At 38.6% G+C, this 12,824-nt stretch overlaps 2 protein-coding genes across 2 annotated transcripts; both read left to right on the forward strand.

Annotated features, from left to right (window-relative positions):
- Window positions 1–1,076: 1,076 nt before the first annotated feature.
- Window positions 1,077–6,658, forward strand: rap1gapl (RAP1 GTPase activating protein-like). The gene is made up of 19 exons (XM_053326444.1): window positions 1,077–1,147; window positions 1,309–1,341; window positions 1,475–1,556; window positions 1,750–1,785; window positions 1,877–1,924; window positions 2,093–2,290; window positions 2,404–2,501; window positions 2,653–2,731; window positions 3,138–3,191; window positions 3,280–3,363; window positions 3,467–3,567; window positions 3,650–3,779; window positions 3,926–4,087; window positions 4,657–4,728; window positions 5,625–5,711; window positions 5,836–5,991; window positions 6,079–6,162; window positions 6,249–6,268; window positions 6,349–6,658. Exons 1-19 carry the CDS (start codon window positions 1,077–1,079, stop codon window positions 6,431–6,433), a joined length of 1,680 nt encoding a protein of 559 aa, XP_053182419.1. The 3' UTR covers window positions 6,434–6,658.
- A 1,705-nt stretch (window positions 6,659–8,363) lies between these two features.
- Window positions 8,364–12,306, forward strand: LOC128365870 (glutathione S-transferase kappa 1-like). Its single transcript, XM_053326487.1, has 7 exons — window positions 8,364–8,705; window positions 9,702–9,783; window positions 9,881–10,009; window positions 11,161–11,306; window positions 11,406–11,522; window positions 11,615–11,708; window positions 12,042–12,306. Exons 1-7 carry the CDS (start codon window positions 8,637–8,639, stop codon window positions 12,089–12,091), a joined length of 687 nt encoding a protein of 228 aa, XP_053182462.1. The 5' UTR covers window positions 8,364–8,636; the 3' UTR covers window positions 12,092–12,306.
- Window positions 12,307–12,824: the final 518 nt, after the last annotated feature.

The following is a 12,824-nucleotide window of genomic DNA, read 5'->3' on the forward strand; positions in this document are numbered from 1 at the left end:
TAAATAAGGACACAGTTATAGGGAACTGGGAAAAAAAAGAAAACCAAACTGGAGCTGCGTGCTAAAGGAGGTATGTTCGGGAAAGTTTTTAAAAAAGTCTAAAACTTAGATTTTTGTATGAATGTCCATGGATAGTATGAATGCAAACAAAATCAATGCCAGTTTTATTCGTGGTAACATTTGATCAAATATGTGTTTGGCAATAGCTGGCAAACTATAAAATGACTCAATCCTGAAATATAACTATTGCTTCAGATCTATCATTCATCGTAATCAAAAACGTGATTCCAAAGCGTGTCACACGGAAAGTGCTCGTCTGTGTCTCTGTATTGCAGCTTCTCTTAATCAAGCTGAGAGACACCTGGTGCTCTCCAAAACTTAATTTTCATTTGAAGGATTTTAGTCCAAAATTTCACTTTTAGTTGTCTAATAAACACAAGTCCTGAATACTTCTTCCACCAAGCATACAATGAAGATAGACAATAAATAGTAATATTACAATTTGTACCATGTGATACAGATTCTAATATTATTGTTTAAATGTGCACTATCACCTCCTCTCTTTCTCTGTTCATCTCTTTCTTTAAATTTCTCTCTCTCTCTTTCTCTCTTTCTTTCCTTTCTCTCCCCCTCCACCTCATATCCTCTGGCCTACTCCTTCCTCCCCTGCTGTCTATCTCCTCACCCTCACTGTGTGTGCTGTCAATAATTGATGATCCTCACTGACTCAAAGGGTAACTGGTCTGGGGGGAAATGTCTCACCCATATTCTTTAAGCTCCGCCAGTCTCAGAAAGTACCACCAAGTGTTCATCCGAGCACGAGGATCGATGGCCTGAGCGTGTCTGTTTTCTAGGTTGTGGTAGTTGCTGCACCTGTGACCATGAGCGGGTTAACGCTGCCTGTTTGTCTGTCAGCAGGACAGAGGGAGGAAAGGGAGGCTTAAATGAGCGAGAGGCAGGGGGCAGAGAGGAGGAGGAGTGACAGAATGACAGAGTGAATTAATTCAACCTTACCCAGCCCTGATTGACTCTGTGGAGAACTGGCATGTACAAACATTCACAGTGACACCAAAGCCATGGAGAGAGAGAAGAGGAATGATACGTCCTTCTCCAGAAAGAGAAGTTTCACTTTTGGGGCATATGGAAGGTGAGTACAGACATCATTTGTGTCAGAATGAGACTCAAAGGTTATGATTATTTCATAAAATTCATTTTGATGAGATATATATACACTCAATGAATTAAAGTACTTTTAGATAGTAGTCTTGTCTGTGTACGCTGATCTGAGTATCACTTCCTTGTTTACAGCGTGGACAGATTCACATGTGGGGATGAGACGAGGTGACGCTTTATTTTTCCAATTTATTGCAGCTGTTATGAGATTACTTTACATATTTAAATATTGTAAGAATTGAATGAGGAGTGATGATATTGTTGTTGCTGTCTTCTTGTGTAAATCAACCTGTTGCTGCAGACCAGAGGACAACCTACTGAACATCCTGGACTCTCCTGCCATTGAAAGCAAGCCTTTCCTCTCTGCCAGCAGCAAACAGAGGGTGATATAATTATCTGTTCACTGTCCGTGCTCACTTTAATTACATACATCTAATGTCTTTCCATTGTTCTATGTGTCTGAGTTTCCATTTCCAACTGAAGCGCTTGTCTGGTTCCTCTTCTTGCCCTTATTTCTCCTTCCCTTCTTTCTGTCTGTACTTCTGTCTGACATCTGTGGCCTGTTGATCATATCAGGAGACAGAGCTGTTTGAAATCATTGAAAAGCTGCAGGTGAGTTACAGCGTGATTGATCTGCAGTGTGTGTATCCAGTGATGTGTGAGCTGAGGTTTATTTATCATTGATGCTCCTATTGTCCATCAGGGCAGCAGGATCGATGAGCAGCGGTGTCAATTCCCTCTACCTCTGAAGGTTAGTCTGATATTAAAACAACTCTATATACACGTATGATTCTATGTGTGTTGACACTGACCTTTCTATGAACACCATGTCATTTGTTTCCCCAAACAATAAAAGCTCATTCTCAATAGAGACAGACCCTCATCACCATCATCAGACGCTCCTTTGTGTGTATTTTAGACTCAACTTTTAACGATAGGTGGAGAACTGCCGCTTATCCTTCTTTCGAAGTCAGGGGGCTACTGGGTAGACCCCCCACTGGAGAGGCTTGTAGATGCAAGTCCCACCTCTTCCTATTATGGACTCCATCCAGAGAGCTACGACATCATGGAGAGAGACGGCGAGGCCAAAATCTACCACGAGTTTTTCCGCTCACGAGTCAGTAAGCTTATAATATCCAGAGTAGAAATAATTATTGTGAAGTATAAAGGAACATATTATATTACCTGTGCTGTGTTTTTGTGTGTTTTACCCTCTTTTTCTCCTCCTAGTACCACCACTCTTTCACAGCAGTGGATCAATCTTTGGGGCCACTGGTTCTCTCTGTGTGTTTGGAGGAAGAGGAGAATAAACTACGGGTGATACTAAGGTTGAGATCTTTAGTCAGTATTAGTCAACTATGAACGCTTTTTGTGTGTCCCAAGCTACTATACATCAAAATTCATTCAACAATAGCATCTTGTATTTAAACTTTAAACATTTTTGCACATAACACAGAAAACGTGTTTCTTGTCTCACAGAATGAAGGAGTGCTCTCTGCATGGAGTTTTCTCTGTGTCACTTTTCCCCAGCATCCCATCTGCGGTTGAATTAGCAAAGGTATTGAACAGTTTATTCTCTAAATATTGCATAATGGTGGTGGAAGAAGTGCTCCAATCCAAAAGTAAAAGTAGAAATAACACACTGTAAATATTGTCAGAAGTTCAGATGAGCATTAAGTATCAAAAGTAAAAGTGCTTACGTAGAATTTCCCCTTTAAGAGTGTTATATGATATTATTACATTTATTCATGAATTGACATATGAGCAGTATTTTAAAGGATATGTACACTGTTTCTTTCATGTGCCCATATGAACACTGAAACAGGTTTTGCTTGCTGTAATCAGTCCTCCTGTTGATACTGGCTAATGAAGGATCCCCTCCTAATGTTCATTTTGTCACCTAACTTTAATCAATGAACTAATAAATAAAAATGTTTACAAATTCACCATCATATTCTTTACAGATGCTCTGTGACAGAGTGACTGTCTCAAAGTTTGAAGTGGTCAGCTACCTCAAGGTAATGCTCAAATTATAACTGAACAACGAGACATCTACTTTATACAAATCCTCTTTAAGCCTCTCCCTCACTCTCACTCATGCCTCAGGCTCCAGAGCTAATAACTGCATTTGATGAGCACAGAGTGTCTCCTAATTTCAAGTTTGGCGTATTGTACCAAACTGACGGGCAGGTAAGATTTGGAGCTTCATTTCACAACATCTTGTATTTATAAAAATGAGATATGGCTTCATATCATAACCACTCCCTCTCAGACACCATCCATCTTTCTCTAGTTCACCGAGCAGGACATACTCGGTAACAATGAGGAAAGTGATGAGTTTAAGGAGTTCCTGTCTATTTTGGGAGAGACTATTCAGCTGCAAGGCTTTAATGGGTAAAGTACACTCTGCTGACGTCGTTACACATACAATGTGTAAAATCACATGATTTCTTATCCTCGCTCCTCTTTTCATCAGGTTCAGAGGCGGTCTAGATGTGTGTCATGGCCAAACAGGAAATGAAGCAGTCTTCACTTCCTTTCACAGAAGAGAAATCATGTTCCATGTCGCAACTAAACTGCCCTTCACAGAGGGCGACCCACAGCAGGTCAGTCACTCTCCAACTCTAAATCTGTCCTTCGCTGATGATTCACAAGACAAGTTATGACCACATTTTTGGGATGTGTTGGTTTCTTTGGAAGGTTCACAAATAAATACTGTTTTTTTTGTCCTTCTCCTCTTCATCCTACACAGTTACAAAGAAAAAGACATATTGGCAATGACATTGTAGCTTTGGTCTACCAGGAGGGTCAAACACCTTTTATATCTGATATTATCAAGTCCCACTTCCTGCATTGTTTCCTGGTGGTCCGCAGGGTTCAGAGGGAGGAGGGAACAGGTGAAGCTGCGTACCAGGTGGGTGAAAACAGTCCTGGCCTGAGTGCTCTGGGAGCTCAATGGTTACTGTGGATAGTGATGCAAAGTAATGAAGTACATTTACCCAAGTGCTAAGCATAATTTTGAGGTACCTGATTTTCATTTAATGCTATTTTGTACTTCTACTCCACTACATTTGAGAGCCAAATGTGGTACTTTTTAATCTAGAAACAGATCATTCTGATTCAGATTAATCTTTCAAACATAAAACATATGATTACTTTATGAAATAACTATAAAATGGCATTGTAATAAATTAGACTTGCCAACATTATAAGTTGTTATAAATGGTTCCACCTTTCACAACATTAAAATGCTGCTTAACAAATCAATGAATCAGTATTACTATTCCAACTATATGTATAAAATATTTAATGAATATAACAGTCTAAATGGAGGCAGTTTGCATTATAAGTACTATAATAAGACTAATACTTATAATGGAGTATTTTTCATTGTGGTATTGCAACTTTTACTCAAGTAAAAAGTCTCAGTATTTCTTCCACCACTGATACTTCGAGAATTACAGTGGTTCCTCCTCTTCACAGGTGTCTGTCACTGCCAGAGAGGATGTTCCTCCCTTTGGTCCAGTCTTCCCAGATCCTCCCATCTTCACAGACGTAAGAAATGATACTGAACTGAGTCAGCTGCTTTTGTTTGCCTCAAAACTTCAAGAAAGTGTCGTAATGTCATAGAAACAGCCAATTCTGTATCATTTCCAGTCTGTCATTCAGCCCCCGCCACCCCCTTCTTGTCCAGAGGTTCTCCCCAGTTGCACCAACACACCAGTTCCTCATTTCCTTGTTTACTTGTGTCTCTGACCACATGTACCTGTTTTTTAACCTCAGTACTGTCAAATAGGCATTTTTTTCATGTCATAGTGGGAAGAGCACAGGTGCAAATGATAATCTTAATGATGGCTGAATTTCATTTAGCTGCTTCAGTTTCAGGGTCCTGTTATTGTGCATAATGTCACACTGTCATGTCTCAGCCCAGAGCCATTGTTTTTATTTATTATAACAAGTCACAATGTCTGCTCTGCTCTGAAAATGGCCTGTAGTAACAATTTTAATCCAGTTGGTATGTTGTGGCAATAACAATCCTGGTTGCACTGCACACAGTATTACACAGAATGGAGCCTTCATTTAGTAACACCTGTGCTTTCCCTACAACAAGTCAACATGTCTGTGAGTTCCTGTTGAAAGGGTTTATTGTCTAATGTGCATTCCTGCTGTAGTGGTCCAACCTTTGCCTCATCAACCTCCCTGCTTTAGTTTGTAACACTTGGTTGCCTTTTTAGACTTTTGCTTAGCTGCTGATACACCTATTCTATTTATTTTCCTGCTCTGACAGCCTGCCTAAGAACAAATCTTGCTTTGATTATCAGTAAACCTTGTTTTTCTTCCAACTATTCAGTCTGTGAGCCATTTATTTGAGTCTACACCTTGTTTATGCACAGGATAAATCCATTATTGAGATGCTTCAAAGGTTTTAGTCTCCTCTGTTTTGTCTTTAGCGCTCCCTGCTGAGAGAATTCCTCCTGACCAAGCTCATCAACGCAGAGATTTCCTGCTATAAGGCTGAGCGATTCAGCAGACTGGAGGTAGATGGAAACAGCACGTCATCTGGATTATGACTCTATTTTATTATGCTCACTAGTGACAAGCTTTGCTCTCTAATTTTGCCCTCTGCCATGTGTTATCTCCTGTCTCTCCTCTCTCTTAAAGCTCCGCACTCGTTCATCACTCCTGGAGAGCTTGCAGGCTGAACTCTCCACCCGTTCGCAGTGCATGATTGGAGATCCATCAGTGTCTGCCCTCCCAATTTCTGAGGGTGTGCGTGGAGCGACTGAAGGGAGCGGAGGTTTTATTGAAAACTTTAAGGTGAATGTTGTTATCTCTCACCTTTCAAATGTTGAAAACGTTCCCATTCTTGACTTCACTGAACTATTTTATCATCTGAACGTCTAGAGAGCCATCAGGGTGCGTAGCCATTCTTTTGACACTCTTGGAGTACCAAGGAAGATTGGGGGCATCTCATCACAGAAACCAAAGGTAAAAACTCAATGAGATGGAGGATGACTAAAAAACTGCTTAATAAAATGGTTTGAGCTAATATTATTTTTAAACTTCCTTTACAGACAGAGAAAGATGGAGAGAGGTAAGACTTAAAACAAGTAAGATTTGTATTTGATATGCGTTGAAATAAAAATACAGCTGACTGTTGGACCTGGTTTTCAGTGACAAACCTCCAGGACCTCTGCCCACTGACAGTCTGGGAGCAGCTGAACTCAAGGATAAATTGAGTCTTCAAGAAGACACATAAAAGGCAAATGTTAATTTGTAGATTTTAGATGTTAATATACATATAGACATCACTAGCCTATATGTTTACTACCTTATTATCATGGTGGATGACTTATATATGTAAATAGAGAGTAAAAGTAAATAGTATTTCTGCAAATATAATTATTTTACTGTCATAGCAGGGATATTTTAGATTAATTACAATCTTTTGAATTGTATTTTAGTGAAATGTACAACATATAAAACTGCCAAGAAAGGTTGAAAGGAAACAATGAGTTAAGTGTTCTGTCATTAAAAATGACAAGGTTTACTCTTGTGTGTGTGTGTTGTTCTGAAAACAGTTTTACTTTTAATGATGGATGCAGGGGAAGGCAATGAGAAGGAACATCATGTGTGGAACAGCAGCTGAAATCACCACAGTAAGCAGAAAATGAAGCACATAGTTTAAGGAAGATGGAAACATATACATGGTATATCACATGTCGAAAAGAAGGCAAGGAGTAAAGGAAGATGATGATGGTCATGGGTTAACAAAAAGCAGAAAGTATAGGCCTGCATAGAACTCCACAATCACCCCATCTTCTCATCTCCATTATCAGCAAAAACCTTTCTGGATGTGTGTGATGATCCACATCTGCTGCTCTGAAGGACAAATCTGAGCTGATACCTACAGGGATACAAAGAACCTTTATGGTTATGTATTATCATTTTTACTTTTCAGTTTAGTGCGACATACAATGACACAGCAGTACCATAATACAAAAAAGTATTAAAAATTAAAAATTTAAGAGGAATTTAAAGTTTAAAGATCCCCTAAAACATTCTTTGATTAATAAATTGTGTCTGATGTGTTGTTTTACCTTAAAAGTTCAATCATCAGTCTCCCTTAAATTCAGAATCCTTGAATAAGTAAATATTTTTCATTTCAAGAATTGAACTGCTGGACACACGATGACCCCTACTTCACTGTAAAGTTAATTCTCAGTGTTTGTGCACTGGAAGCTTCAAGTTTCTACATCACACTTGTGTAGGTAATTGAAATACGACTGGCTCCAAATTAGTTGTGATGTTACAAGTCATGTTTGTATGCAAACTGATTTTCGGTGAGCAGAAAGAAACTTTCCATCTCTAAGAGATAAATATGAAAACTCAAATTCTGCACATACATCATTCTGCAGAGTGAAGCTCTAAAGCATCTAGGCTAAGTGAAAAAGAAAAACACATTTTTGAGTGGAGGCTGACTTTAAGGTTTAAAACATAAATAGAACACATTGGCAAGGTCAAGTTGGTTAAGACAGCTGCAACTGTAGCAGTGTTAATGAATATGGACTGTGCACAAGATTTGCAGTAGTGCACATACAGGATAATATGATTAACAGGATGCATCCTAATATAGTTAATATACAACAATAAAGCAATACAGAATATACAGAATATACAGAATATGGCTAGAATGCATGCAGCTAGTACTATTCGCAAGAACAATTAGTACGTATGGTTATGGTAAATTATATTGACTGTATATTCACAGAAAATAACATTTGTGAAGGATACCTAATACCAAAGCATGTTGGCACTGTTGGCTCAATTAAACACTCAAAATAGTTAAACACTCCATTGTTGAACATGTAATGGATGCAGTATCCATGACGGGAAATAATACTATCTACTATAGCCTAATCAGTGGTGGAAGAACAAACACTTTACTTAAATAAGAGTAGCTCTACCATGTTGTAACATCCCAGCATATAAGATCTTAAGTTAAACAACACACACATTGACTTAAGTATTAAAAGTAAAAGCATATGAGAGAACTAAAAAAAACCTATGACTATGTAATAAGGTACTGAAGATATTATGACCGCTGATGAGCTGCTCATGTCCAGTAGGTGGCGCTAGTGCGCGTGTGTAAACTGTCCTGCTACAGCCAATAAGACAAGAGAAGAAGAAGCTAGCTCTAAAGCTAACTACTAAATTGTGCATAATTATAAAACTGTAAAGACGGTTTTATCTCACTATGCACCGATACGTCTGTTAAAACCAACTAAAGTGATTTATATTTGCAAAGTGCTGTTTCATAAAGTCTTGACTCTGGAAACATGACATTAATGACTCCTGCGTTACGATCATAGTTGAACTTTGGCACACTGAACTGAGATCACCTGCAAATAACATTGAAAGAGACACTTGGAGTTACTGACACCGACACAAAGAGCCTGAAAATGACATCCAAGAAAGTCATCGAGCTGTTCTACGATGTGGTTTCTCCCTACTCCTGGCTTGGCTTTGAGGTTTGTGCCTTTCCAGAAGCGGTGGAAGAAGTATTCAGTTATTTTACTGCAGTAAAAGTACCAATACAGCAATCAATAGAAACATGCTCCATTACAAGTTATAGCCATGCATTAAGAAAATCAAGTAAAGCTGCATAAGTATTATCAGAAAAATGCAATTAAAGTATAAAACTAGTTTCCCTCTGACCACTACTTTATATCGCTTTATATACAGTTAGCTAGTTTAGTCCAGTGGTTCCCAGCCTAGGGGTTGCACCCCTCCTAAAGGGTCACCAGGTAAATCAGAGGGGAAAGAGAAGAAGAGAGGAAAGAAGAAAAAACAAAGTTCTGATACACAAATCTATTTTCACTTTTTGGACTTTTTTAAACTTACATTTTTGCTGCAATCTGAAAAATAATGAGTTCACACAATGACCAAGTGGAAAGGATCAGTGTACAGTCATGACAGAGTGTAAGTGTAGACTGATAGTTGATTTAGGAATGAACATACATTTTATACAACAAGGAAACAAAGGAGTCGTGCTAGTTGTACTGTACTGGGTATCATCAGGAACTATTCACCAGTTGCATGACATTGATTAGTTTGCTAAGGAGGAACCGCTCTATGTATTCAAGGACAGGTTACCAGTTAAACATCAAAGGTGAAGCAGAAACATGAGGATAGATATTTCCTTTCAGGCTCATACATTTAGGTTATTCAGAATGTACATTTTCAACTACACTTGCTATATTATCCACTGTGTCAATTCACTGAAAAGCAACTAAAGCTGTCAAATACATGTAGTGGAGTAGAAAGTACAATATTTCCCTCTGAAATGTGGTGAAGTGAAAGTATAAAGTACCATCAAAGTAAGTAAAAGTACCTCAAAATTGTGCTTAAGTACAGTACTTGAGTAAATATACTTACTTCCTCTCCACCAATGCTTTTTAGTGTTGACAGCTTTAGCCACTACTTCATGTACAAAGTGAAGATATACACATATTGTGTGCTTACAGGTCATGTGCCGCTACAGAAACGTGTGGAACATAGAGCTCAAACTGCGCCCTGCATTTCTGGGTGGTGTCATGCAAGGCTCGGGTAGGAACCATTAATAACTGAAACAGCCTGTTGCATGTAAATATTCCTGTGGAAGATGTTACTACTGACATATTTCATAATTTATCTTTCATGACAGGCAACAAGCCCCCGGGTGTGATTCCAAACAAATTCATGTATATGATGAATGACCTGCACCGTTTGAGAGAGTACTTTGATGTCCCCTTGCAGACTCCATCTGACCCCTTTGAGGTCATGTTCAAAAAAGGTACATGGGACTATAAACTAGTGACTATAGCCCTATTAACCTGCTTCTGGGCCCCCAATAACCCCTGTTCTCCCTTGACTCTGTGCATTATTTACATTAGTCCCGGTCCCAGGTTTGCTATGTCATTATATGATTGAAATCTGGTTTTCACACCCAACATGAACATTGAAACATTGTTACAGTGTTTTTAGTGCCAGAGTCTTTCTTTTTGATACTATATTACCACTGCAGCTGAAGAGGGAAACACAATGAGTGAATTTGAGCTTCAAATAAACATTTAAATGCATTTTTGCCCAAAATGACTGTGTGGCCACACTGTGAATTTTCCATTGAAAGCACATTTGAAGATAATCTTTTAATATCCAATACGAATAGCGGGAATTACTACAGACTTCAAAAATGGTGAACCTATCCTTTAAGCTCAAATAAATTTGAGTATATGCACCATATAAGCATATCAGCTGAAATAAGCTGAAATGTAGCTTTCTGAAGAATAAAGGATTCACACATCTAGTAGAAATAAGTTCATACAATTTGTGAGACAGTGAAGGTGCTTATGAACACATTGTGTTATTAGACAGATATCATTTGTCTGTGTGTTGGCTACAAAATCTAAGTTTATTAAGCTACTGTGTTTCTGAATTCACAAATGGAGTTTTCTTTAACTCCACAATTAGTATAGTTCACAAAGTGTTCCTATGACTCAGTGAACCTTATAAAACAAAAGCGTCCCACAGTAGTCAAGACCAGTTTCTAGCCAAGTGGGGTTTCACTTACGAAACAAAGAATAAACTGCTTTGAACATCATAAGTTACTGTTTTTGCAATTTAGAAGCAAACTCTTTGGATTGAATGTCGCTGGTGCAGAGTATTCAATCAAGCCTCAAGCTCTGGTGTCAGAAGACATATCACTAAATTAAAGTCTTACAACTAGATTTTAACTCAAGGCTACTCCAGACAAGGCAGGGTCTCAATACCAGTTGACATTGTGCTTTAGTGGTGTACAGTGACACACAGTGACCCTGGGGCTTCTGGAGCCACCAAAGCGTATAATCCAGTTTTCAATTAGACAATACTGTTACTGTTGGTTTACTGAGAAAAGCTAATAACTCAGTCAGTTTGTGGTTTTTCTTCTGTTTCCTCCACGTATAGGCTCCTTGTCTGCGATGCGATTTGTGGCAGCAGTGCAAGAGAGGGAGACGGGTGGAGACAAGCTGGTGGAGCAGGTGTCTCGGGAGTTGTGGAGGAGGATCTGGAATGAGGACAAAGACATCACGGAACCTGCATCACTGTCTGAGGTAAGGACTTATCCAGCCTGGTTGCATTTAAGGTTCATTTATTGATAAAGATAAAGGAGTTTTGTCACACTGTTGCTTTTTTTTTTTTTTTTTTTGCAGGCAGCGAAGAAAGCAGGATTGCCTGACAGTGAGATTAAAGAATTGCTGCAGTTATCCACCTCAAAGGAGATCAAAGACAAGCTGAAAAGCTCAACGCAGGAGGCAATTGATCACGGGGTCAGTTGTCCTTCAGCCCTCCTTGCAGATTCAGGCACGGGGACAATGTAATGAACGTCATGAACAATATCGCTCCTTTTATCTCTTTCCAGTCGTTTGGCTTCCCAATGATGGTGTGTCACGTAGATGGGAAGGCTGAGATGTTTTTTGGATCTGACAGATTTGAGCTTATGGCCCACTGCATCGGTGAGAAAAAACTATTGCAATATACATAATTGAAACAAACACTAATTAATTGAAGATTAAATTGTAGCTTGACATAACCAGCCAATGTCTGTTTGCTCTGTTAACATGATGTACTTCTCTCTCTTTTAGTCTTAACTTTGATGCTTATGAGAAATTACTCTGTGATCATGTTTCAAGTTGATGATCAAGTTTTTATTCAGACACATTTGACAACATAACAAAAGGCTCTTGCAGCTTTCCTCTTTTGTTTCTGTTAGCGGTTCAATGACTGGATCATTCAAGCTGAAGTTCTCTGAGGTTCTTGCCCAAATCTAACTTTGCTCTCTGTTTCAGGGGAGAAGTGGTTGGGACCTCAGCCTGGAAAATCAGCTGCCAAACTGTGAGATGAAAGCTGCCTTCAAACTCTGTTGGGGTACTGACTAATTCCTGAATCTATGACTAATTTTCATTATGTCTTTGATTTTTCTGTGCTGTGCCTGTTAAATAAATCCAAATATTATATTTCAAAATTTTCAGTAACAAATAATAGTGTAAATAATGTGACATACAAGTATACTGTGTAATTATGTGCCAATTAAAAGGAACATTGACAATTCAAGGATGATTTAATTGGTGCTGTTGTCGACATACAGTGGTATAAAAGGGATATAAAGGTGTAAATGATGTATTGTGTGGATCATGTAACATTATGTGTTTGTGTAGCTTAGGCTTTAAACTACACAAGCAATGAATGTTATATTTTAGAAATGCTAGTGGTGTGGCTCGGGGGTTGTGTATGGTTCTAAGTGAAATGTGTCAAATATTGTATGGATTGTCATAAATGTGGTTCAGACATACAGGATGGACTGCACTTAGGCGATTCCTTGTCCTTACCTACAGCACCACCATCTGGTTAAAAGTTAAATTTTTCCAAAACAGTTTTGGAGGTTTTATCTGGTAAATTATTGACCTTCCCATTAGTCTCAAACTATGCAGTGTTGTTGAGTGCTCATTTGGAAACATGCCTAATCAAGAAGTGAACAGGCATTGTATCTCGATCAAGCATATCGTTGTTGTTTGTCTATCTCACCGTAGTTTTAATACACTGTAATACGTTGTTAATGAGTTATTTCACAT

Source organism: Scomber japonicus, chromosome 10 (genome assembly GCF_027409825.1).
Source record: "Scomber japonicus isolate fScoJap1 chromosome 10, fScoJap1.pri, whole genome shotgun sequence".
NCBI lineage: Eukaryota > Metazoa > Chordata > Actinopteri > Scombriformes > Scombridae > Scomber > Scomber japonicus.

Coding starts and splice junctions, on each gene's coding strand:
- rap1gapl (XM_053326444.1), top strand. CDS start 1,077: ATGGAGAGAGAGAAGAGGAATGATACGTCCTTCTCCAGAAAGAGAAGT. Junction 2,502..2,652: donor AAACTACGGGTGATACTAAG/GTTGAGATCTTT, acceptor CTTGTCTCACAG/AATGAAGGAGTGCTCTCTGC. Junction 2,732..3,137: donor CTGCGGTTGAATTAGCAAAG/GTATTGAACAGT, acceptor TATTCTTTACAG/ATGCTCTGTGACAGAGTGAC.
- LOC128365870 (XM_053326487.1), top strand. CDS start 8,637: ATGACATCCAAGAAAGTCATCGAGCTGTTCTACGATGTGGTTTCTCCC. Junction 9,784..9,880: donor TGGTGTCATGCAAGGCTCGG/GTAGGAACCATT, acceptor CTTTCATGACAG/GCAACAAGCCCCCGGGTGTG. Junction 11,709..12,041: donor GCTTATGGCCCACTGCATCG/GTGAGAAAAAAC, acceptor TCTCTGTTTCAG/GGGAGAAGTGGTTGGGACCT.